The 27,806-nt window shown below is 48.1% G+C and overlaps 1 protein-coding gene across 1 annotated transcript in view; it reads right to left on the bottom strand.

Moving 5' to 3' along the window:
• Positions 1-18,098: 18,098 nt before the first annotated feature.
• Positions 18,099-27,806, bottom strand: part of LOC147734873 (lectin-like) — an 86,609-nt gene continuing 76,901 nt past the window's right edge. The window contains exon 5 of the mRNA XM_086953658.1: positions 18,099-18,440. Within this exon, the coding sequence (XP_086809784.1) occupies positions 18,416-18,440 (25 nt within the window). The 3' untranslated portion in view covers positions 18,099-18,415. The remainder of the gene's footprint in view (positions 18,441-27,806) is intronic.

The following is a 27,806-nucleotide window of genomic DNA, read 5'->3' on the forward strand; positions in this document are numbered from 1 at the left end:
GGCCACTGCCCGCGAAGTCGATAGGAAGACGCCCAGATATTTCAGGCCGTCCGTCGCCACGCGCAAGTCGGCGGCCCAAGGACCAGCAACCACTCCGCCACGTAGCACCCACAGGGTTGATTTAGACAAGTTAAGATGAAGCCCCGAGACCTCGCCAAACCCACGCATGATCTCCAAGACTCGGGGACCCGAGCGCCGCAAATCAGTGAGAAACAGGAGGACGTCGTCAGCATAGAGTGCAATCCTATCAGTTAGATGGTCATTCCAGACAAAGCCACGCAGCTGGGCATCCATTCGGACCCGCGCCGCCAGGGGCTCCATGGCCAGGGCAAACAAGTAGGGGGAGAGTGGACATCCCTGTCGGGTACCACGGCCGATCCGGAAGCGCCCAGAGACCGCACCGGCGACACGGACCGAGGCCGTGACATTGGTGTACAGGAGGCGAATGTAGGACAGGAAGACCGGCCCTATATTGAGGCGGGCCAGCAAGGTGAACAAATATGCCCAACTCACCGAGTCGAAGGCCCGGTCCATGTCCGCAAGAAGGAGTGCGGCCTGTTCATCCCTGTCTCTCATAGCGTCGATCGCTGCCTGTGCCCGTCGGATATTATGCCGGGTAGCCCTGCGCGGCATGAACCCGGCCTGATCAGGGTGGACCAGGTCGGCAATGTGGGGCAGCAATCGGTTCGCAAGGGCTTTCGCCAGAACCTTGGCCTCTATGTTGAGGAGAGAGATCGGCCTGTAGGAGTCGTGCCGATCCGGCGCCCTGCCCGGCTTCAAAAAGACCACAATCTCGGCGTGGCGCCAGTCAGGTGGCAGCTCGCCCCGAGACCTCGCCGCCTCCAGAGCGTTGCGGAAATGGGGTCCCAGTTGAACGTGGAACTTCTTGTAGAATTCGGCAGGATAACCGCTCGGGCCGGGCACCTTCCCGGTGTTCAGCTGGCCAAGGGCCTCTCCAAGTTCTTCGGAGGTGAGCGGGGCCTCCAGGGCCGCTCTAGTCTCATCCGGGACTGCCCGTGGGAGCAGGTCGTCCAAATATGAGGCTATGTCGCTCTCCACCACTGGGTCTCGGGGAGCATATTGTGCCGCGTAATAGCGGGCAAAGCTCGCCGCCAGTAAATCCGGGTCGGACATGACCGACCCGTCATCCGCCGCAAGGCCGGGCAGTTCTAGGGGTTGGAAGGTCGCCTGGCAAAGCCTATGTAACATGGTGCAGGACTTGTCGCCCCACTGGTACACCCTGCTACGCGTGGCGAGCCACGCCTGTCGGGCCTCCTCGTATAGAACCGAGGCATACGTCTGCTGGGCCTGCAGGAGCCGTCGCACGACACCCTCATCGCCCCCGAGTCGGCTACGCTGCTCCAGGGCCTCCACTCGGGCCGCGGCAGTCACAATGGCCTCCCGATGCTCCCGCCGAGCGGCCGCACACCAAGCTATATCGACGCCCCGTATCGTAGGCTTCAGCGCTTCCCACACTACAATGGCATCGACACCCCCCACCAGGTTCTCGCGCCAAAAATGGTCGATCGCTTGGCGTATATGCGTCACGTATTCCGGCCGCTGTAGCTGCCAGGCGGACATGCGCCATCGAAATGGCTGCCGTTTAGAGGGGAGGGTCACGGTGGCCAGGACAGGGGAATGATCCGAGAGGCCCCTGGGGAGTATCGCTGCGTCCCTGACACGGCTCAGACAGGCACCCGGTACAAACAAATAGTCGAGCCTAGAGAAGGACCCATGCACCGCCGAGACATACGTGTAGGCCCGCTCCGCGGGGTGGAAATGCCGCCACACATCAATCCAGCCCAGACTACGCACTGTCGCACACAACCGGGTGGGAGCAGCCGCGGGAGGGGGATCAGGCACCACATGCACCCGTCGCTGGCGGTCCAGGCTCACATCCATGACGTCATTCCAGTCACCCCCCACCATGGTCAGGACCTCGGGGATTCCATCCCACAGCGCAAACAACCGCTCAGACAATGCCCACTGCAGGGGGGGAGGGGCGTAAACACTTCCAAAAACCACCGGCTCGGAGCCCAGCAGGCCTTGAATAAAGACAAATCTACCCTGAGGATCAATCCACTGTTTCTCATGAACATAGGCCACCCTACGATGCACCAATATGGCCACCCCCCGGGAACCCCTCGCAAAGCCAGCATGGTAAACCTGTTGATAGCCGAACCTCTGGAGGCTGAGGGCCTTGGAGCCCAGCATATGAGTCTCCTGGAGCATAAGGACATCCACCATCTCCCTCTTCCCCCATCGCAGCACCGCCCCACGCTTGATCTTGTCCAGGATACCCCGCACATTCCATGTCACCACCCGCAGGGATTTCGAAGGAGACATAAGCGCAGTATCAGCCATTGTCGATACACAGTCCAAAACCTGGCCCTCCCTCCCACCCTGGTGCCACCCGCAAACCGACAAAAATCAAAGCCTCAGACATGTGTGGACCCCCCCCCCCAACCCACAAACACAGCGCTCCCCTCCCGACCCCGAGCCCCCCCAACAAGTACAACTCCAACACCCCCCCCCACGCCCCACACCCACCACCCCAATACCTCAGAAAACATTGAAGTATCTGTCGCGGCATGGAGAGACCCGGGTCCCAAACAGAGGACCCAGGACCCACCATACCAATGGATCCCAACAACCCCGCAATGACACACACACCCCCCCCCAACAACACTCACATCTGTGAGGGTCTGAGGCCCACAAGTGGTACCCCCCAAGCCCCACTGCATCCCCATGACAGCAACTGAAGTCTTCACAAGGGAATTAACCGGCACATCAAGGACAGTATGAAACAGTCTCACCGGCCAAAGCAGGGCAGTTCAGGATGGAACATACAAGGTGCGCGCAGGTCCAGCTAAGTTCAGCTGCCTGCATCGGAGTGCTCCGAGTCCCGGGCATCACCCGGCCGCGTCGCGCTGGCAGAGGCTGATCTCTTCTTGGAGCGGGACCTCCGATGGCGGCCCTTCCTGTTCGGGCGATCTGTGCGCTCCGGCGACGAACCCTGGGACCTGCCCGGATCCAGCCCCGGTTGGGCATGGGGCCTGAGCCGCACCGATTCATCTGTCCAGCGGAACACCTCCTCCGGCGAATCGAAGAAATGGGTCCGAGACTGATATATGACTCGCAGGCGAGCTGGATACAGGAGCGAGTATTGAATCTTGAGGCCCCTAAGTTTAGCCTTAGCGTCCATGAAGGATTGCCGCTGTTGCTGAACCATCTTCGTGTAGTCCGGGAAAATCATGATGGTGTGATTCTCAAAGGCGAGGGAGCCCTTGTTCCTCGCCTCCCGGAGGATAACATCTCGGTCATGGTAGTTCAGCAGCCGAGCGATAACAGGCCGTGGGCGCTCGCCCTCCGGTGGTCGCTGGGTCAGAGCCCTGTGCGCCCTCTCGACCACGAAGCACGTAGACAGTGCCCCCTCGGGGAGCCAGCTCTCCAACCACCCGGTCAGGAACCGCTCCATGTTGTCCTTCTCGCATCGTTCAGGAAAACCGATGAAGCGGAGGTTGTTGCGCCGCGCGCGCCCTTCTGCATCTTCCACCCGGGCCGCCAGCGTCTTCTGAATGCACTCCACCTCCGCCAGTCGCTTCTTGAGGCCACTAATGTCTGCTTCGGTCTCCGTTATACGGGTCTCGGCCCCAGCAATCCGCTCCACAGCGTTGCGGAGGTCTTGGCGCAGGAGCGTGACATCCGCCCCTACCGCCCCAATCTTGGCATCGAGCGTGTCTCGGGACTGGGTAATGGCCGCCAGTAGAGCTGCATTGTCCGGCCCAGGGCCACCGCTGCCACCGGCCGCCCCGGCGCCACCACTCGGCCCAGTGAATTTGTCGATAGGGCCATGTTTAGGCGGGCCACCTCCCCTGTCCCTGGTCATGGCACACGCCAGGCAGGGCGGACACCACCTCCGTGTCTTCGGACACTGTCACAAGGCCCAGATGAGGCCCCAGAGAGAAGGGCGGGCCGGCCACAGTAATCGGGCGTCACGAAAATCGAGGTCCCGGCGTCACCCGGGCGGGACAGGCCGCACCCGCGCTCGTCCCCACGGGTACTTATTGAAGAAGCTGTGGGTCCGTGATCTGTGGACCGCCGCAGCAATGGGCTAGGCCAGGATGGGCAGATCCGATGCCACTGCCGTCTGCCGCCTGCCGGGTCGTCACCGGCCGCCTCGGGGCTAAGGGACCTCCGCCTCCAGGTCGTCGCGGGGCCACACCGCACCGTCTCTGCTCGCCGGCCACACAGGGAAAGAACTGATGGGTAGGATCCGTTGGCACCGTCTCGCTCCTTCAGGCAAGTGCAGTCAATGAGACGAGCCAAGGTCGGCGCGGCGGATGCCACCCGCACACGCTAGATCGCTACCACCGCCAGGCGTCGCGAAACTCGAGGACCCCGGCCTCCGGCTGGCCACCAGGCCGCACTTCGTCGCCGCCTCCCTCCGATCACAGGAAGGGTAGAAATGCAGGATCGGCACACCAAAGTAGGCAGGAGACCCCACCCGATCAAAAGCAAACACCGGGTACCAGTAGCGGGCTCGGGGGTCAGGATAAATGATCGGATTAAGTCCGGGCCGGCGGGAGCTCTACCAGGCTGCGACCGCCATCTTCGCCCGCCAAGCCACGCCCCCCCAGTGAGGGAGAAGTTATCATTAATTTTTATAGTAAAACCCATCCCTTCCGCGTCAATTAACTCGTGGAGTTGTATCACCGAGCAGTTGAGGGTGTCCCTATGTATAATGGCCACTCGTCCACCCCGTTGTTCATTCCCTCTATCTAGTCTTTGTATACCATATCCCTGAGGCAGGGCGTGTACCACATCAGGGGTGCACCAAGGTTTGAGCCATGTCTCTGTAATAAAGAGGCAATCTAAGTTGTCATCTATCAGTAGGTCCTGAATATGCTGGGCATGCTTCGGCAGAGATCTAGCATTTATTAAGGCTGCCTTAAGGCTATTATGGGATGTTGAGAAGGCCGAGATTTGAGACCACAAGAAGGTGCGGCGGCAGGTCTGGCAACTCACCGGGCCTGTCCAGTCTGAGGGATCAAGGTTATGTAGGTCACAACAGACCTTTGCTTGTAGAGCGAAGAGCTCTTGTCTATTATAACTCTTGGGTATGATGTTCCTAGAAGAGTCCCTGGCCCTGCGCCCGGCCTGTGCGCGGACGGGCGCAGACGGGCTGGACTCTGGCTTGACTCAGGCGTGAATACGGCGTGCCCGCTGAGCGCGTCCGCTGCGCGGAATCATGGCCGTCTATTTTTATAATGGCTAGCCCTACCCAAAATGGCCGCCGCCGTATTCCGCCCGTGCCCCAGGTAAGAGAGCCCTGAATTAGCCGGGTGCTCTGGGGGGAGGCGGAGGAGCTGTCCGTGCAGAGCGGAATTCGGGGGGTGCAGCTGGTATTTTAAAAATGATACAATCAAGTGAATGCCTCCACCCACAATCGGTGGAGACACGCGCTGTGATAGATCCGCACGCTGATGGAGGGGGGGATAGGACACACAGGAAAGTAATCTCACCAAGATATAAGAACAGTTTAAAAGCGACTGCCCGGCTCAAGCCTCAGGCATCAAGTAGCAAAGTTTCTCGCGAGCAAAGTCCTTCTACTCTTTTTATAGTGGCTAGCCCTACCCAAAATGGCCGCCGCTGTATTCCACCCGTGCCCCAGGTAAGAGAGCCCTGAATTGGCCGGTTGTTCTGGGTGGAGGCTGAGGAGCTGTCCGTGCAGCGCAGAATTCGGGGGGTGCAGCTGGTATTTTAAAAATGATACAATCAAGTGAATACCTCCACCCTCAAACGGTGGAGACACACGCTGCGATAGATCCGCGCGCTGATGGAGGGGGGGATAGGACACACAGGAAAGTAATCTCACCAAGATATAAGAACAGTTTAAAAGTGACTGCCCGGCTCAAGCCTCAGGCATCAAGTAGCAAAGTGTACTCTATGAACCTTTATTTCTCAGCCTAAACAGTATTTTAACTTATTACACACTGATTATAGGAAACACTTCTATAAAACATATATTTTCAGTCTATGATCAATAATAATTTGAATTATAACAACAGTAATCCATATGATGTGAAATTGTAAAGGCACGTATTCTTTCTTCAATAAACTGCCATGAGGCCTACACATTTCTACGTTTGGCAACATTACATTCTCCTCTGCAACAGCCACATAACATGGAATTTAATATCATTCTAACATCTCTAAACATTACTACATTAGCTTTTCACACTGATATATACTTTGTATTAATTAAACACTCTAATATGTATGCACTCTATAAATTCGACACTCTTATATGTTCCCTTAACTAGACTTATGCAACATGCTTGTAAATATGGTGCACTTCTACATTTAACTTGATTTGCGCTCTCTCAGTTCCCCCCCTTGATGACCTTTAGAGGTCATCACCATCACAAAACCATTTCTGAGAGTATGAATTGAATCAAACAGAACTCGTTGCAATGCTCCCTCATCTCTAGAGCCCTCAGACTCCTGTACTGGTTATCCTGCATCGCAGCTAACCTCTGCTCCTGCTCTCTCATGGATCTGTGCAACCTATTTGATCTATACCATTGATACAGCCGCACCAACCCCCACAATGTGATCACACAGATCACTATTATGATGATAGGTTTCAGTATGTACCAAATGAAACTCTTCCCTAGATTGGCAAACAAACCTCCAACTTTACCCATTCCATGACCCACCTTTTCCCACACGTTCACCTTTGTCAGATCCTCAATCTCATGATGAATTTCAGTGATGTTCTGTATATACTTTTGAAGAGGTTTTGAATTGTCTGGAATGTAAGTGCAACATTCCTGGACCTTCAAAGCCTTACAGACTCCGCCCTCTTTGGCTAACAGGACATCTAGAGCAAGTCGGTTCTGGAGAACCATTGCCCTTATCGATTGCATCTCTCCCTCTACCAGCATCAGTGATCTAGCAGTGCTGGCAGACAACCTATCTACAACTGTTGCCAATCTCCTAATCTTGACATCATTCAGTATTAGCCCTAAAAGAGGGAACATGGCACCAAATACGTCTCCAACTACCTCATCATTGCTTACATCCCTTCTCCCTCTGGCTTGAGTTCTTACCTCCATGATTTCTAGATCTTTAGCATGGTATATTTTGGGGAAGACAATAGCTAAATAACATGATCCATACCAATTATCCGGTAGTTTCACATATGCATTTCTTCCACAGACAAAATATACATTCGGAATTACCTGCATTCCTTTCAAGAAATCCTTTGTATAGTATTCTATTTGGAAAGCATGTTCACAACTTACTTCTCCCACAAACACATTCTCATAGTAGGTTTTACCCCTGTATATACATAGTTTCCCTCTTTGCACTCGATCTAAAGCTATTGGACCATTACTACCTTTCCTCTTGTGTGACTTTTCCTCCTCGGTCCAATCTGTTTTCAATTGGCCTGAAGCCTTTAGAATCTTCTGCCTCCTGTATCCATCATCTACCTGCCCTATAAATTTCTTCTCAATTTCTGACACTTTACAAGTCAAATTATTTCTACGGGCATATGAAGTATCCAGCGTATTCCAAGGAATGAAAAATTTCTTCAATCTATCTTCACTCTTGCAGTAGTCCCACTTATTCATATGCTTGTAGGCCGGGACCTCTGGTAAAAAAAAAATATTAATACTCAAAGCTATCGCGTCCATAAAATATACTAAGCAACAAACTACATGTAATTCTATAAGTCAATGGAAGATGATGATACCTAATACCTTCGTCTACAGAGGCTGGCAATTGCATGCAGACGTAACAGTCCTTTGCGTCCATGGCATCAATGTATTCATACAGTAATTTAGCATAGGCATTTGATTTGAAATTTCCTTGTGATTCATCTACGTGCAACCTACGAGCTTCTGCTGCTAACAAAGCTTTATCCTTCTCTGTATTGTCTCCCTTTTTACCAGCAGTAGTAGGTTTCAATGTTACTACAACTTTTGCTTCTTTTGTTACCTTCTCTTCATTTTCATGTCCCACTATATATGATACAGTAACTACTAGGACTATAAGAAAATTTACTCCCACTAAAAGTATGCCTACTATGCATTTTGCTTTGCGGTTCGGGTTGCCGGCCTCCATGATCTCAAGACAGTGTAGTTCTATTTTTTTTTTCTGCCACAGCACAAAGTCTCTTTTCTTTGATCCTTCAACAGAGTTTTCTTTGCTTATTCGATCTTTTCGAACCACCCCTGGAAGCTGACAATCCCGCTTGCAAGATCAGTCTTTTGAATTATAGCAACAGACAACCCTAGCCCTTCTCCATCCACTAAATGGAAGAGTCCCTAAATTTCTTCTTCTTCCACTTGGCGCTAGGTTATCTTCTCAATCTTGTTTATTTACAAAGTCTTTAGCAGTCTGTAAGCATGCGTGTTCCAGCAGCTCTAATCACGTATTCTAAAATTTCTAAGCGAAGAATGATCTCCTCGAGTGCTGGTATCGTTGGACCAAAAGTCGGAAATTCTACTCTGTTTAAAACCAGTTCTCTTATTCTACTCAGATATGGAGGATTGGGGACAGTGAGTGTGAGCAACCCATCGGTCTCAAGTCCAGGTACCAACAACAACACTTCCAACGTTATGATTGGGTCAGTACTGGTCACTGTCACTTCCCTCACCCTCCCGGATTTCCGTGCACCAGACACCTCCTGCTAGGTAGGTCCACTCAGGAGTGGCGTATCTTCTGCAGGGCGCTCGCACCCTCCTTGATCTTCTTGGACCCTCCTGTTCTTGATTCTGTGCACCTTCGTCCAGATCTGAGTCTTCCGATATAGGAGCAAGGGTTCTCTCTGGAGTTGGCTTCAAGCTCGGCCTCTTCTTCCTTTCAGGCCAACTAGCTTCTCCACGCCTTGTTCTCCTATTTCTTGTCCTCTCTCTCGGTTCTTGATCACTTGTGACTTGATCAGTGTCTGAGCCGCATTCACAGCAACTTTCTCCTTCTGTGGTGACTTCAGTTTCACTGTTGTCCGGTCTTTCTTCCGCTTGATCTGAAGCACTCCCAGCTTCCTCCGACACCCCCACAGCTTGACTGATCCCCTCTTGTGGTTCGCCGTCCACAGCTGGATTTTCATCTGTGACAGGAGCTGTTTCTTCCAGGGGTGCTGGAACTCTTCGAGTGTGGGAGGCGTGAATCCAATTTGGCAGCCCTCCACACTTGACAGCAGTATTCGTTGTCAGTATTATTTGATATGGTCCCTTCCAGCGCACGTCTAGGCAGTTCTTCCGTACGTGCTTCTTCACCAGCACCCAATCACCAGGGCACAGATCGTGACATAGGTCTCTGGAAGATGGAATTTCAGCCGCCTGCACCTGAAGAGACACAGAATGAATGACATCAGAAAGTCCCTTGCAAAAATCCAGGATCAGATCATCTGTAATATTCAACAAAGCTGCAGTTGGAACGGATGGAAGTCTCATTGCCCTCCCCATTAGAACCTCGTGTGGAGAGAGACCTGTTCTCCTGTCTGGTGTGCTACATATACTCATGAGTACCAATGGCAGGGCATCAGGCCAGCTTAAGGATGTCGATGAACACACGTTGGCCATTCGGGATTTTATAGTCCCATTTATCTGTTCCACGATTCCCGAAGCCTCTGGTCAATAGCTACAGTGCAACCTCTGATCAATATTTAGTGCAGAGCAAAGCATCTTCACAACTTCACTGTTGAAATGTGTCCCTCTATCCGATTCCAAAGAGGTCGGCACCCCGAAGCGTGGTATTAACTCTCTAAGCAACAACTTTGCTACTGTGAGTGTGTCGCACCTGCGTATAGGGTATGCCTCGACCCATCTGGAAAATATGCATACAACCACCAGAACATACCTGAGGCGGTTGCATTTTGGCATCTCAATAAAGTCTAATTGCATTCGATTGAAAGGCCCACCAGACCTCCCAATGTGACTCAATGTAACTGGTGTCCTTTTCCCTACGTTCAATTGCTGACATGTTACACACCTCTGACACACTGCTTCTGCGGCTACTCTAAACTTGGGGTTATACCCGCAGCATGGCATATCTTCCTAAATGCACTGGACCATGAATCTGTTGTGCCATTGGACTCACTAACTCATTCGGTAATACTGCCCTTCCATCTGCTGAAATCCACAAATCCATTTCACTTTTTACACAACCTGCTGTTTCCCATGCCTTTTTCTCAAAATCTGATGCGTTTTCTTGCATGCCTTTTAAGTCATCCCAAGTGTCAACTGTTTCTAGCATCATATTCAACTCTGTCTTTTCCTGTGTCCCACCCACTTCCACTTCCGTGAGAGTATCCTTGCTCCGCCGCGCAGTAGCGAGCAACCTCATCGGCGTACCTGTTTCCTTGGGACACAAAATCAGTACCTTTGGTGTGTGCTACACATTTAACAATGGCAATTGCTGCCGGACCTTGTTACGCTTCTAACAATAGTCGCACAAACTCCCCATTTCAAATAGGCGAACCTGAGGAGGTCATGTAACCTCTCTGAGACCACAATTGCCCAAAGTCATGAACTACATCGAAGCCATATTGGCTATCTGTGTAAATGGTGACTCGAATTTTGCTACCTGCTAAACAGGCACGTGTCAATGCAATGATTTCAGCTACCTGAGCGGAGTGTACTCCATCCAGGCAAGCGGCTTCCACAACTCCAGTAATGATGCAAACAGCATAATCTGCTCTCAACTGACCAGCATTGTCTCTTACACATGAGCCATCAACAAAGAAAATTTCATCGGGGTCAGTCAACGGCTCATCCACAATATCTGGTCTTGGTTTGGTGCATAGTTCAGTCACATCAAGGCAATCGTGATCATCACATTCTTCGTCTTATATATCATTAAGGAGTGGCATCAAAGTGGCAGGATTCAAAACAGAGCACCTCTTAAGGGTCACGTTCTCCGCAGCAAGAATAACTTGCTCGTAGTGCGTGAGCCTATTATTGGTCAAGTGCTGTGTCTTGGTCCTGGTCATTAACAGTTCTACAGAATGAGGTACATACACCACTAATTGATTTCCCATCACTATACTTTCAGACCTCTCAATGCTGACACCCGTTGCAGCAACGGATTTGAGACATCCGGGCAACGCTGCGGCTACTGGGTCTAAAGTAGCCGAGAAATATGCTACTGGTCTACGGGCATTTCCATGAATTTGCGCTAGGACTGACAAAGCACAACCTTCTCTTTCGCAACAGTAAAGTAAAAATGTTTTTTCGTAATCAGGCATTCCCAAAGCTGGAGCACGACACAAGTCCTCTCTCAGCTGTAGGAACGACATCAAACAATCCTTGTCCCATGGTACCGGATCACTCACCTCCTTGTGCGTCAGTTTTTGTAAGGGTTTTGCTTTCAGGGAAAAGTTAGCTTTCCACTGTCGGCAATAAACAACCATTCCTAGGAACATCCTGACCTCTCTTTGTGTCGTAGGCGAATTCATCTTCATGATCGCCTCTATCCTGTCTGTAGACACCTTCCGCTTTCCTTTTTCAATTCGGTGACCCATGTACTGTACTTCTGTCAGACAGTACTGCAATTTGCTTAGAGACACCTTATGCCCATTTTCAGCTAAATGGTTCAACAAGGCGATAGTGTCTACCTTACAAGCTTCTTCTGTTTCTGACTCAACAAGTAGGTCGTCTATGTACTGAACTAGAACTGAGTTCTGTGGCAGTACTAGACTTTCAAGATTTTTCTTCAGTAGCTGGTTGAAAATCGATGGGCTTTCTGTATACCCCTGTGGGATACGACACCATGTTAAGACGCGATTTTCCAGCTTAAATGCAAAAAGAAACTGGCTCTCCTCATCTAATGGAATTGAAAAGAAAGCCTGGCAAAGATCTATCACTGTGAACCACTCAGCTTGGAATGGTATCTGAAACAATATCACTGATGGATTCGGTACCACTGGACAACATGAAACAACTATGTTATTATCCTTTCGGAGATCCTGTACTATTCTAAATTTCCCGCTAGATTTCTGCAAACCCATAATCGGGGAGTTGCATGGACTACCCACGATTTCCTTCAGTATTCCCTGCTTAATCATGGAGTTGATCACGGGTTTTATTCCTGCAATCGTTTCCGGGGTCAATTTGTATTGAGGCGTTCTTGGATATTCAACATTTGGTTTTATCATGATTTTCACTGGTTCTACTCCTTTAATCAATCCTATCTCTTCTCCAGTGAAATCCCATACTTCAGCTGACAAAGTATCCCTTAAGTCCCAGGGAAGCTCTTCCACCGTCAGGGTAGGATACAGTTCTACACATACCTTTGAATTGGCAACCTTAAAGGTGGCATCATCATCGATAGTCTGTACCTCTACTCCCTGAGGCGTGCAATTTAGTTTGCACAATAAGTCTCTTCCTAACAGACACACAGGGCTAGAATCACATACTACAAACTGATGTTCATCGCTGTATTTTCCTATTCTCACTAACACTGGTTCCGTCAAAGGGTTAGTCATTCTTCTATTTGCGACTCCTACCACTTGAATTGTTTCCCCTGACATTGGCAGATCCGGAACCCCTGCTGATCTCAAAGTTGATCGAGTAGCTCCGGTATCTACCAAAAATGTCGTAGGGCACCCCGCCACCTCAGCCTCAACAAACGGTCCCCTTTGGTCCACCTCTAGAACTGCCCCGAGGGTACAGTCCTCCTCTCTACTCACTCGCCGTCCAGTTAGTGGATCAACGTAGTAACACTCTTCTCCTCCTACTAAAAGAGGCATTTATCTATAGATCTTTCCCCCTGTCGCAATCTTTGGTGGTTGAGGGAACTGGGCTCGAGGAGCCAAAGTCCCCCCTTTGACCACCTTACCCTTTGGTACCGTCGCCCTTTGGACTGGAACGGTCTGAACTTCCTCCTCCTCTACTTCCAGTTCTCCGTTTTCAGGGTTATAGGGACACTCGCGTTTCCGATGTCCCACCTGGTGACACTTTGTCGTTTTTTTCAGTGTAGCAAAGTCTATTCTAGGTCTCGGATTTTCCTCGTTGTCAAAACACTAAACATCACACAATTCCACCTCACACAATTCAACAAGACCTTAAGCACTTCCGGTCCATCTCTCTGCTCCCCTTCCCGGCCAAGGTCATCGAGGAAAACATCAACAGACAGCTAACCTGATACCTCGAAGAAAACTGAATCCTGGACCCTTCCCAGTCAGGAATCCGAAGCAAACACAGCACAGAGACTGCCCTCATCTTCGCCACTGACTACATCAGGACCCTGCTGGAAAATAGCGAGACCGCAGCACTCATCCTCCTAGACCTCTCTGCCGCTTTCGACATTGTCTGCCACTGCACACTATGCACACGCCTCCACGCCACAGGGATCCGACACAAGACTCTGGATTGGACCACCTTCTTCCTCTCCGGCAGAACCCAGAGTGTCTGCCTCCCCCATTCCTTTCCAAAGCCTCCAAGATCATCTGCTGTGTACCCCAGGGACCCTCCCTCAGCCCGACGCTGTTCAACATTTACATGCCCCGCTCGCACACGTAGCCTGACAGCACAACCTCAACATAATCTATGCCGAAAACACTCAGCTGATCCTCTCCCTCACCAAGGACCCAATCACTGCCAAAGCCAACCTCCACAAAGGAACAAAGGCCATCGCTAACTGGATGAAGACCAGCCGTCTGAAGCTGAATTCGGACAAGGGGGAGGTCCTGATCCTCAGCTCCAAGCCCTTCAACCTGGGACAACTCCTGATGGTCGACAGCACTGGGGGCAGCCCCGACACCCACCGACCACACACGCAACCTGGGAATCATCCTCGACTCAACTCTCTCAATGACCAAGCAAGTCAACACCGTCTCCTCCTCCTGCTTCAACACCCTCTGCATGCTCTGCAAGATCTACAGATGGATCCTGACAGATACAAGAAATACAGTCACCAAGGCCCTCGTCAGCAGCAGACTCGACTACGGAAATGCCCTCTATGTGGGAGCCCCGACAAAGCTTATCAAACGACTACAACGCATCGAAAAAGCCTCGGCATGACTGATCCTCGACGTACCACGCCACGGCCACATCTGAGAAACCTGCACTGGCTCCCCGTCAACAAGAGGATATCCTTCAAGCTCCTCACCCACGCACACAAGGCACTCCACAAGACCGGCCCAGCCTACCTCAATAGACGGCTCTCCTTCTACATCCCCAACCGGCAACAACGCTCCACCAACCTCTCACTCACCACCGTCCCGCGCATCTGAAGAACAACCACCGGTGGGAGATCCCTCTCCCACCTCGCTGCCAAGACATGGAACACCTCCCACTGAGCCTACGACAGACCCAAGACCTGCTGACCTTCAGGAGGATACTCAAGACCTGGCTGTTCCATCTGTAGCCCCCCCCCCCCTCCAGCGCCTTGAGACCCTTGCGGGTATGTATTGCCCTTTACAAATGATTGATTGATTGAACAAATAATAATTCCAATACAAACAACATATTACCATTACATACAACATACATCCACTCCACTACAAACAAATAAACAAGTGCGACACCTACCACATTACAAATGCTTGTTTCTTTTCCCATGGTCTTTTAGTTGCAGGCCTTACGCTGTCTTTTCCTTTGTCTTTTTCTTATTGCTTGACTCGTAACAGATTAGACCACAGATCCCTCAGCTACATTTGCTGTATGTTGAGTATATTTTACTTCAGAGAGCACAATATCACTTTTTATACTGTTCCCTAGAAGTTATGACGTCTATAAATATATGTGGAATGTATTTTTCCTCTAAAGATTGCAGGCCTTCTCATTGGTGCAGCTGTTTAGTATTCCCAAAGTTAGCCAAATAGATCAATCCTGTATCCCTAGGTTCCATGAACATATAATTTCCACTACTGTAGCGTGGATCAGAGGGAAGTAATTACAGTGGTGGTTGGTGACATACAAAAATGGTGAGTGTTATACGAACATACATTAAAATGAACATTTAACACAGAAAAAAAATAAAGTTTCATTTACCTTAGCCTGCAGCATGTCCTCGATGTTCTCCAGTCCCTAGCACGAGACTCCGTCGAGCGCGAGGTCCCTCAGCCACCTACCATAGCCATTCCAGACGCTACTCCTATGCTGTTAACAATGTTAAGCAGCATGAGTGAAGCGTCTGGATTAACAGGAGAAGGCTGGCTCACCTCTCTGAAAGGCACTGGAGGCCTGTGCTTGCTCTGTTTAGGACAGCTGGGTTGGAGAAATTTGAATTGCACATGTCGGGCTGGCCGTAGCAAGACAGCCAGCCAAACTGACATGCACACTTCAAGCTGAAGCTGCCACTCCTCATTGCTGCCAATCAGCAGCAATGAAACACTAGCTCCGCCTTGATCCTTTGCGGATTTTTACATGAGAAGTGGTTTGGTGTGTCGTTAGCCTCCTTGGCTTAACAACATGCTCCACCACTTCAGAAAGGCAGGGAGCACCATATTTACAAGGATATGCTGCAGCCCTGCATTTCCCCCTGCACTGGTGGAACACTTAGCAGTGTAGCACCAACGCAGGCACTCTTGTACCATAGAGCAAGGGTGTCTGCATGCAGGGAAAGATTGTTTATGTACAGAAACGTCCCCCTTCCTGCACATAAACAATCTTGAAATGCCATTTTGTCACTTATATGTGTGCTGCTTAATGCTTGTTTATGTGCAGGAAGGATCACCTTCCTGAACATAAAAAATCCAAGGCGTTTTGCTTTCTCCATGTGTGCTGCACATAGCAGCACACATGGAAAAAAGCAAAAACAAGGAGAAATAAAGCATTTCTCCACATTTCGCCAAGTTAAGACCAGGTTTTCCATGGTCTTAATTTTGACGCTGCCTCCTGATTACGCTGCCCTTGTAAATAGGGGGCAGAGTCAAAATCACTGGTGTTGCGGTGGACCGACCACCACAACACCCACTGCCCTCCCCTTTCACGCTACACATAGGGTGAAAAAGGGCCTTAATTACAAGGCTGCGCTAAGCCATGTTAAGTGGCTTAACGCCGCCTTGTAAATAAGGTAAAACCCCTATTGCCATGTGAACGCCCAAAAAGTGAGGTTCCTGTTGCAATAGGGGTTTGTAAATATGCCGCTTTGTTCGACAGCGAGGTGAAAAATAAAATCTTTTTATTGCCATTTTATTTTTCACGCTTTCTGCAGCGGTATGGGAGGTGCAATGCTCCTCTGCTCCTATGGAGGAACCACTGATGCGCAATTATCATGAGACTTGAGCATAACCAGCAACTGTAATGCGCCAAAACAAAACTTATTTCACCTATCAGGGAGAAAGAAATGACACTTCCCAACAGCCCACAGACCTAATCAAGTACCGCACAATTTTACTGACAGACAAAAATGACCAATGGGCTTAAGTTTTCTGCAAAAGGCCCCCCGAAGAAGGAAGACGACCGGCAACCTTTAAAAAATATAAAATCAAGCACTAAGTGTGCAGCAAATTGTCAGACCCCGAAGTGCAGAAAATATATAATGGTAAAAAAACAATCAAAAAAGAGACTTGCATCTTTTAGAACCATGAGGATGCTACACTGGAGAAGCTGCCAAACATGACCCTAAAAGGAACTTTCCTTTTCTGCAAGACAACCATTTATGAGAATAAATGTGAGTACATGAGTACCCTTTATTAAACTGTCAATAGATTTCCTTCTTCTGTCTTTCAGGTCAACGGCAAACTATCCCATTTTGTGTGAGGCCCCTGAAGTATATTATCCAAGTGATTGGAGACAATGGGTCAATCTCTACATTTCACTTGTGTATAACCATCTATATCCCTATCCCTGCCCCTTCAACCTGTCTCTAGTTACTTGGTTGATGGTGTCTTAGTCTTAGAAAACCATGATTTGTTTGGCAATGACTCCTATTACTCGAGTGGGTATGTTCTAATTAACACATCAAAAATTGTCTTAAACTAAAGATTATTGCAACTTCTTTTTTAAAGTGCATTTGTTTTTGTCAATTTGCAGTCCAGTCCAAAATGGAAAAACACCCTGATGATGGCCTCATACCAGTATCATCCCGCCCATTTGAGGTCGAAACGCATCCGAGTTAATGTTTGAGAGGAGTGCGGAGGAGTGCCCCTTATTATAAACAAACACATTCATGAGGAGGAGCAGAGATTGAATGAACTTATATATTTCAGAGGTCAAATCAGCCTTCCTAATAAACCACCGCCTCCCTGCCTGTGACATACCATTGATTGCCATGAAAATAAGGACAACAGTAAAACTCTCCTTTCTCTTTTATAGTCACTATTCTGGATGCATTTTGATTAGAATTGTAATTGTATGTCACTGTTTGGTATATTCAAGAGCATGGTCTCCTGTGAAGATCGTCTTTATGTGTATTAATGTATAGAAATGTAGTATGTCAAAATTGTTTGTCTTTTGTTTCAAAAGCCTTATCTTGAGAGCTTAAAACTCACTAAATATAATTGAATCCTTACAGAGAATTTAAAGGTACACATGAGTTCACTTCATGATATGTTAAATGAATCATTATTGAATTAATGGCGAGTATGGTTTCCCTTTGGTAATCGCTTTACTGGATTCCTCCCCCATAAGCCTTAAAGGACCAAATCCCGTGGCTACTAAGGATGTCGGAAGCATAATGGGCTGAGTAATATACGAGTCTAAACATGCCATCTGCCGCTCCCCCTGCAAAACATAGCCATCTCTAAGCATTACTGAGGCCTCATACCCCAGCTAGGCTGCTCATCCAAATGAAGGTGCAGTAATTAATCAGAGCTGTTCTAGTCTTACCTCAGGCAAGATCTCTGAATGGTGAATATCTGAGTCAGGCCCAGCCTGATGTAGGTTGAAGATGGGGCTGAGGATTGCTCAGCCTAATACTCATTTAATTACTACCTAGAGGTAAGAGCCAAAGGTGGTTAACACTTAGCCAGACTAGTGACTAGTCAATGACCGAGACTGTGAGAAAAATGCAAGAGAGGGTAGGGAAAGCGGAGTGGAGTATTAGGGTAGGTGGAGCAAGCAGGGAATGTGATGGAGAGGTCGGTACAACTAGTGCAAGTGAGGAGGCTAATGGTAGATAAAGAAGGCAGCATGCATGAGATTTTGTGATTTTTTTAATACATTCAAATTTCAGAAAGAATATATAAATATATTGGCTATGGTTATTCTAAGAAGAAGCTCACAGCATTTAGAAAACGAATTAAATAAGGTAAAATATATCATTACAGACTAGAGAAACAACATTTACTTAGCAAGGCTTTTCTTAGTGCTACGGTGTACCGAAAAGGTAACATGAAAATTCTGAACACAGCAGACATTTCATTTACAGTTGAATGCATATTTCAATAACACATGTATTTCGAAGAGAATCTTTAGTGATGGTTACTTCTTTTTTTGATGTAGCCATGGAAATATCAACGCTTATCTCTTCCACAGGGTCTAAAATAAAAAAGAATAGAAAGAGGGATTCATATTTTAGAACATCAAACAAGGGACCCTCATTTTCCAGGTATGGTAAAAATAAGACCTGTTACCCTCACCTAAAATGACTCAATTTAAAAACTGTTATTCGTATTATTATTTATTTTTACTGATTTTCAAAAGGCTTTAAATGCATTGCGCCCTAAAGGTCAGTATGAATAGTGGACTGCTTCCAGCTAATTATTTGAACCCTCTGAGATCCTTATGTAGACAACTTCAGAAGCAGCATTTCAGAAGCTAGGGAACTGTAGCCAAAAGGAAAACTATTTCTCAACCTCCAGTCTCTTGCTTCTAATAAAAAGCCAAAAACAGCTAATTGTAAAATATGGCTAATGGGGATGCGTAAGGGGATAACTTTTAACAGATCCCCCATAAGCGGAGTTTTCATGTATTTGCATATTTAAACTGTGATTATGAAATAGAGTTATTAAACTTTGAGAAATTGGATTCATGATTGTATAAAACTCTCCCATGTTTCAAATGAAATGTGGGCAAATTACACAGATCTTCAGCTGTTATCAATGGACAGAATGGGGAATCACCCCTTCCTACCTGCTTTGTCAGAACTGAAATAATGCTGCAAAGAAGGTATGATACTCCACTCAAGAGATAGAGGCATTTTCTAAATTTTATTTTATATGTATAAAACTTGCCATTTGAACCATCCACATAGCATATTATAAGGTGTAACACACGTCTTAACCCCTTCGATGCTGATGACGAGCTCAGCTCGTCATCAGCCACGGTGGTCGTGTGCGGATGACGAGCTGAGCTCGTCATCTAACGCGGCTTTTAGAAAAAAGCAGCGCAGCGGAAAAATAACCGCCGCAGCGATGCGGTTACCCCAACAAACACAGAATTAGAGAAAAAAATGAAATATACAGATGTGTGTTGCAAGCATTGTAATTGACCTTCGCTCTGGGCGGCCTATTTACCGGCAGATTTAGAGATCCTCACCATAGACAAAATTAATAATAAGTCCATAGGATCGCTAAATATGTTGAGGTTACTCTCATATTTTGTGGTGAATATTGTTATTGAAACGAATTTTTTATTGTTTTTTCCTAATTTGTTTTAGCTTTATCTTTAGTTTAGCTTTTTTATTTTAATATTTATTTCTTCAGTTATGTAAGAAATATCATAGTTGCTTCTGGAGGTGGAAACTTCAGATATGAAATTACAGAGAAACTTTAGTTGCTAGGGATGTAAATATATAATATATTGTTCTCCCCAAGCACAGCGTTTCCTGTCCAAGTGGATTATGGGACTTGAGGTCAAGATCTTTAGCCTCAAAGGGTGTGCACACATTTGAACATGGGGGCGGGCTCTCACACCAATGGGAGCGCAACAGGAAACTTAAAGGTGGGGGCAGAACAACACCGAAAACACAGAGGCATCTGAGGAAGGCTAAAGATGCCGAAATGCATCATGCCTGTTTGTTCATTAAATGGCTTCACGCCAGAACTCCCCGAGTGGCCTCTTACCTTTTGTAGATGGAAGGGTGTGCTTGGATATTTTGCGCGCTGCCAGCGGCATGCTGAAGAGGCCCCATTCGCCGTCGCTACGCCAGAGTCCAGCCTGTCTGCGCCCGTCCGCGCTAAGGACGGGCTGGACGGCTGGCCAAAATGAAGCTGGCAGACTGACTGGTAGGTACTCGCTACAGGAGATGCTAAGGCTTAAGCCTCCAAGTCTTTCGTGTTATCATAGAAGCTCTCCTGATGATCTTCTTTCATCTCCGCACTGTGGCTGCTTTCTGGCATGCCCCAGTGGCTCTGTCTTATCTCCCTCTACTTACCGATCATATTCTCTGGGGGATATTGGAGTCAAAACGCGGCATGAAGACTGTATTCTTGTCAATGCTCGCCCTCTTATTAAGAATAACATCATGTTTAAGGAGCTCATACTTGACAGGAAGCCTTCGTTGGTTTTCATCACGGAGTCATGGGCAAAGGACTCCTCTGGTCCTGACCTTGTGGTAGCAGTCCCGCAGGGGTACGGCTTGGTACGACATGATAGAGTGGGCCGTGTGGGAGGTGGGTTAGCCATTCTTTATAAAGAATGCCTTCAATGCCTTATTACACCTATCAAGGTTCCTATGGATGCCTTTGAGGCTCTCTATTTTTCTCTTACAAGCCCCCATAAATTTACATTTAACGGACTTCTGGTCTATCGTCCTCCAGGCCCTAGAGCCGATTTAGGATTAAAATTGCTTTACATCCTTGAACCTTATTTTGCCTGCGAAAACTTGACGGTTCTGGGAGATTTTAATTTCCATCTTGAGCTGTCAGAGGCCCATGACACCATCTCTCTGGTGGATGCTATGTTAGCTTGTGGACTCTTTCAATTGGTGAAAGTGGCCACCCACCGAGCAGGACATACGCTCAATGGAATCTTTTCCAACGATCGGAGGTTGACAGTAAAAGATTCTTTTTTTCTGTCATGGTCAGATCACTTGGCCGTATCATTCACTATGTCCTGTCTGATCTTGGATGGTTTTCGACATATTCCGAGCAAGCCGGAATTACGTAGGAATTTGAATAATATCACAGAAGGTTCCTTCACACCCTGGATCACCAGTTTGTCTACTTCCTTGGGGGACAATGTCCAGTCGGCTGTCTCACAGTATGATAAGATCATTACAGAGGCTTTGGACTCTCTGGCCCCTATACGGCCATGTTATTCAGCGAGGAAAATACCTTCAGCCCCATGGTTCTCGGAGCATCTAAGACTGCTCCGACAGGAAGCCAGGAGACAGGAGCGTCTATGGCATACCAGCTGGGATCTAAGGGAAAAGGAAATCCATAAGATCTTGATAAGAAAGTATAAACTGGAAGTTATTAGGGCAAAACAAGAATACTTTACTTTACTGCCCTAACTTCCTCACTTTCATCTCCTAAAGAGCTCTTTAGGATAGCAGATTCCCTTACCACCCTTCAGATTCCTGATCCGGTGATGGCGTCACAGGAGCTCTGCAACAATATTCCGACTTTTTCCAGACTAAGATCCTGGACATTTATACCGCTCTAGAGTTGCTGAAACCTGTTACCACCAAGCCCGCTGCCTTTGCTGTCCTGGACTCTGGCCCTTCGGAGAAGTCTCCGGTATGGTGCCTGGAATCCTTTCCCTCTCTCTCTCTCTCTCTCTACAGGATGCAGAGATACTTCTCAGTAAAATTAAATCTGGCTCTCCTCTAGATGTCTGCCCGCTTAGGATCCTAAAGCAGTGTGGAAATTCTCTTTTACCCCCTCTTGTAGACATCATGAACAGGGCCATGAAGGAGGGCATTTTTCCCCAGCAGTGGAAGAATGCAGTAGTAAGACCTTTACTCAAGAAACCCTCTCTCGACCCTGGGGTACTAAAGAATTTCCGCCCCATCTCACTGCTCCCAGCCCTCGCGAAGATGTTAGAAATCCATCTGAATAAACATCTTGCTGCCTTCGTGGAAAATTCTGGCTGTTTGGACCCTTCCCAGCATGGATTCAGGAGGGAACATAGTACAGAGTCTGCCCTCACCATAGTACTGGATAATATCCGTATGTGTGTGGATGGGGGGCAGACCTCCCTCCTGATCCTCTTAGACCTTACTGCCGCCTTCGATACCCTCTCTCCCTCAGTGCTAACATCTCGCCTGAGGGAGATTGGGGTTCAGGGGGAGGCACTGGCTCTACTCACTTCTTTCCTCGACAAGCGAGAGCAAAGAGTGAAGCTGGGTGGGTTTCTATCTCCATCCCTGTCTGTGCAATGTGGGGTCCCTCAGGGGTCGGCGCTTAGTCCGACCCTTTTTAACATCTATGTGACCCCCCTTGCCAGACTTATTAGATCTTTTGGGATGGAGGTAGTTTTCTATGCGGATGACACCCAGATCCTCGTCTCTCTCTCCCAGTCAGTTACTCCGACTGCCTCCAATTTTAGATCTTGTATGGAGGTGGTCGGACAGTGGATGAATCACAATTCACTGAAACTGAATGGGGAGAAGACTGAGGTGATGGTGTTTGGAGGTAAGAAGGAGGTATGGTCAGCTGACTGGTGGCCGGACTCACTTGGAGCATGTCCTGTCCCTGCTGCATCTGCTAAAAATCTTGGGGTGGTGATCGATCCTTCCCTCAGTATGTGTCAACAGGTAAACAGGACTATTGCCACCTGCTGGGGCGTTCTACGCATACTGAGGAGGATTAGGCACTACCTTTCACAGCAGGCTAGGAAACAACTGGCAGTGGCTCTAGTGGGCTCTCGTCTGGATTACTGCGATGCGCTGTATGCGGGACTGAATAAAAGCCTGCTGCAGCGCTTGCAGGTGGTCCAGAATGCAGCGGCCAGATTCGCTCTGGATCTGCCTCGGGCACCTCGGCCACGCTGGCCAGGAAACGGCTTCATTGGCTCCCAATGGAGGACCGCATTCTGTTCAAAACCCTGTGTTTAATCTATAGGACCCTAGCAAAAAATAGCTCTATAGGAATCGGATCTATCCTGTCCTGCTATAGTCCTTGCAGGAACTTACGTTCCTCGAATAAGGCTCTTCTATCAGTCCCGCGTATCCGAAAAGCCCGATGGGGAGGTAAAGCCTTTTCCAATCTTGCACCCAAGTGGTGGAATGTTCTTCCCATGGAATTGAGGTCCCTCCCCACTCTGCAGCTTTTTAGAAAAGCCCTGAAGACCCGTCTCTTCGCGCTCGCATATGCATAGTCTGATTTGCCATCTTTTCTGATTTATTTTGGTAGGCGCCTTGACACCTTAGGGTTTTGGTTGCGCGGTATAAATTATTTTCAATTCAATTCAATTCTCCCAAGTGGACGAGAGCTTTGATGGCTTTGCTCTGCTGTTACTTGACCAAGGATTTGGTGCTCCGGCCGGCCTCGGAATGTGGACGAAAGGAAGGGCGAGGAAAAACCAAAAAAAATGATGGACGGAGCATTGACAATACAAGCACTCACCCCCAGTCAACTGTTCTGGGTTTAATCCATCACCGTTCTTTAGCCCACTCTGCCACCCCAGTTCAGACATGGCCATATGCAAATCAGTCTGACCCTGTGCCTCATGGGAACAGTTCAGTCAGATAAATGAGGAGTGTCCTTCTTGGCCAGCTTCCTGGAGGATTAATATAAAGAGCCTACTCTCAAACCATGAAATCAGGCAGTGGCGTAGAGGTGCAAGACAAAGTCCAACTATGTGCTGTACTCCTGACTATGAAGATCGGGTCCAGAGTGTGTCCAGCTATGTGCTTGGGGTCGGTGACGTTTTGGGTGAGGCCGAGGTTGTTTATGCTCTCTAATAAGTTGGTTATGTTGGTGACAGTTGTGTTGTTGATGTGGAAGTTGAGTTCTCCGAGGAAGGTGAAGTTCTTGGAGCAGATGTCCAGTGGAGCTAGGAAGTCAGAGATGTCCTTACAGAAGGTGGTCTGCAAGGACATCTCTAGTGGTCTGTATGCCTGAGTGCCACTGATAGTGGACTGTGTTGAGTTTGAAATGTAGGTGTTCCATAATGGGGGTGGTGTCATTGGTGGCTGCTGTGCATTTGAGTGGCCCTTTGTGGATGATGAATATACCAACTCCGTGTTTGTTGACTCGTTCTCAGTGTATGATCTTGTAGCCAATGGAAGTGGGTATGGCGATGTCCAGTGCAAAAGCAGAGTTGAGCCATGTCTCGTTGAAGAAGATGACGTGGGGTGAAGGAGGTGATGATGACCCAGATTTCTGTGGCATATTTGTGGAGTGATTGGGCGTTGATCAAGAGACACTGGAACTCTCTTGAATCAGTGGGATTGGCTGTATTTTGAGGGGGGTTGGATCAACGCTGGAGGAGAATTGGCAATGTCAGCAGGAGAAAGGTCCTACTGTTGATCGAGGGGAGGTGAGGCTGCAGAAGTCGCAGTGAGGTAGTGGGATCAGGGCAGATAACTCGGCTCTGGATTAGCTGTGGATGGTTGGAGATCCATGGTACTGGCACTGGGCACAGTCCTGGCTTGCCTTTGGTGCACCTTCAACACACAGGGAGAAGCTGAGGGCAACGGCAAGGTGTCTGCTGACTCCAATTACTGGCTTGAGTGGGAGCTCAGCCTGCAGCAGCAGTGGGGGGAGCTGTCCCAGGGACCTGCTAAATGCAGTCGTGCTGAGGCCTCCATTAAATGGGTTCTTTGCAGGGGTGAAACACCGGGAGGAATCAGGAGAAGACAGGAATTTGGAGAGGGAGAAATCACTATTGGCATGAGAGAAGGTCAGGAATAGGCAGGAGAAAAAGAAGGGTTTTGAGGCAAAAAGGAGGCTTATGGAGGCAAAAGGTTAAGTTTAGGTGGCAAAAAAGACTTTTAAGGAAGTAAAATGGAAGCAAAAATGTAAGTTTAGGTGGGAAAATAGAATGTTTACGGAGGAAAAAAGGAGGCACAAGGTTAAGTTTAGATGGGAAACAAGCCTGATTTTGGAGGCAAAAAGAAGGCAAAAGTTTAAGTTTAGGCAGGAAAAAAGATTGTATTTGGAGGCAAAAAGATTACGCTCAGGCAGGAAAAATGACTGTTTATGGAGGCAAGCAGGCAGCAAAAGATTACATTTAGGTGGGAAAATAAACTGTTTATGGAGGCAAAATTTTAATTTTAAGAGGGAAAAAGACTGTTTATTGAGGCAGAAAGAAGGCAAAAGTCTAGTTTTAGGCAGAAAAAAGAGTGTTTATGGAAACAAAAAGGAGTTAAAAGGTTAAGTTTATATGGGAAAAAGACTGATAAGGTTATGTGAAAAGGCTGAGAGCAGTGGCGAGTTGCCTTGCTGACAGCAGTTATAGGCTTGAGAGGGAGCTCAGCCTCCAGCAGCAGCAGGGGGAGCTGGCCCAGGACCTGCTCAATTGGGTTGCACTGCGGCCTCCATTAAGTGTGATTTCAGGAGAGGCAGGGTGCTGGTAGGAGTTAGGAGAAGGCGGGATGCAGTAGGGGGATGAGGTTACTTTAGGCTGAAAGCAGGGAAAACACAATTTGGCAACAGATGCAGTGTTACAAAACAGGGGAAAAAAGGACACAATTGATGGGAGAGAAGGTCACGAATAGGTGGGTGAAAAAGAAGGGTATTGAGGCAAAAAGGAGGCAACAGTTTTATTAGGAGGAAGGAAAACAAGGTTGAAGGAGGCAAAAAGATAATGTTTAGGCTAGAAAAAAGACTATTTATAGAGGCAAAAAGGAGGCAAATGGTTGAATTTAAGCAGGAAAAAAGTCAATTTCTGGAGATGAAAAGGAGGTAAAAGGTTACGTTTAGATTAGAAAAAAGACTGTTTAGAGAGGCAAAAGGTTAAGTTTAGGCTGAAAAAGAAAGGCCAAAAGGTCCATGTCCGAGCAGGAAAAAAGACTGTTTATGGAAGTAAAAACTTTAAAGTTATTTGGAAGGAAAACGTTGTTATGGGGGAGGCTGAGAGCAGTAGCGAGGTAACTAGCTAACATCGGTTAGAGACTTTAGCGGGAGCTCAGCTTGCAGCACAAGGAGCTGGCCCAGTGACCTGTTCATTGGGGTGTGGTGTTGCCTCAATTAGTCCAGTTCCTGGGAGGGATGTGGCACTCGGCAGAGTTAGGAGAAGGTGGAAAGTGCGTGGGGGAGGAAGTTATGTTTAGGCCAAAATCAGAAAACGATTAGGCAAAAGATGCAATGTTACAAAACAGGGGAGAAAGAGTCACATTTTGTTGGAGAGAAGGTCACAAAAAGAAGGGAGAAAAAGATGGTTCTGGAGGGACAAGCGAGGCATAAAGTTTTAAAAGCCGGAAGGAAGACTATGCTTATAGAGGCAAAAAGGAGTCTGAAAGATTATGTTTAGGCAGAAAACATAGCATCAGTCTTAGTGACTGCATTCAGTCTTTTGTAGTCCACACGAAATCTTAACCCTTCTTTACCCATGCGGATTAGATTTGGGCACCAGCACCACTGGGCTGGCCCATTAACTGTCAGAAGGCTCAATTACCACCAACTCCAGCATCTTAGCCACCTTAGCCTTGATGCTGGTTCTAACCTGGTTACACAACATCTACATTTTATTCTCATCAGGTAGACTGTCACCAGTGGCAATGTGGTGCACACACCAATCATTGATGCCAGGATTCAAAGAGAACAAACCAGCAAACTGCCCCAGAACCCTGAATGTAGTCTCTGGCTGCAGTCCTGTTAATTTGGGGGAGAGTACATCTCCTTCCACTGACCAATCTTGCACATTTTTGGAAAGAAGGTCAGGCACTGGTTCAATCTCTTCCTCTTCTCTCTCATCTGTGACTAATAACATGGTCAAGTCTGCCCTGTCATGATAGGGTTCAATGTATTGACATGTTGGACCCTAAGAGGGTTCTTGGGGTTGCTGAGGTCTACCAGGTAGGTAACCTCACACATCTTTTCAAAGATTGCATAGGGACTGGTCCACTTGTCATGTAGGGCCCTAGAAGCTACAGGTTGCAACACTCACAAAAACTGTCCTGAAGTTTACTCAGTCAGTGCAGCCTTTTGATCATACCAGTCCTTCATGAGCTCCTGGTTGGCCTCCAGATTCCTGCATGCCATGTTTCAGTATTCTAACATGTGAGATCTTATGCCTAGAACATAGTCAAGCACACTGTCCTTTAGTTTTTTTAGAAGCTTTTCCAAAGACTCTCTCAGCAGGCACAATGTCTCCCTCAAAGGGTACCCAAAAAAAGCTCAAAGGAACTTAAACAACCCCTGTTTGTGTGATCTCCCTTTAGGCAAACGGTAGGCATGGGAGGAGAACATCCCATCTCCTCCTGAGTTTATCAAACAACCCATTGATCATGCCCCTCAGGGCCTTCTTGAACCTTTCCACAGACAATTATTCTGGGGTGATATGAGGTGGTGAACTTCTAGGTAACAAACACCACATTCATCCCACAGATCGCTAGAGAGTAATTTTGTGCCCCTATCTGCAACAACCTTCTTTGGGAAGCCCACTTTGGTGAACACACCAAGTAGGGCCCTAGCTACTGTAGGAGCAGTGTATGTTCTGGGGGTATTGCCTCGGAGTATATTGTGGCATGGTCCACTACCACCAGAATATACTCATTGAGGGTTCTGGGAGACCAACAATGTTAACCCCACCCTCTTAAAAGGAGTCCCATCCACTGGCAGTGGTATCAAAGGAGCCTTTGACATACCCTCTGTTTTGCCACTAGACCGACAGATGACATAGGAACTACAAAACTCCTTTTTCCTGCTCAGACGTATGGGGCCAGAAGAACTGGTTCACCAACCAGCTCCAATATTTGTTTTGCCCCAAATGCCATGCAAAGGAGATATGATGTCTTGAAGTCAGGATGAATTCTCTGTACTTCTGGGACACCACCAACCTCCTCGTGGCCCT

This window comes from Lissotriton vulgaris, chromosome 1_2 (genome assembly GCF_964263255.1).
Source record: "Lissotriton vulgaris chromosome 1_2, aLisVul1.2, whole genome shotgun sequence".
Classification (NCBI taxonomy): domain Eukaryota; kingdom Metazoa; phylum Chordata; class Amphibia; order Caudata; family Salamandridae; genus Lissotriton; species Lissotriton vulgaris.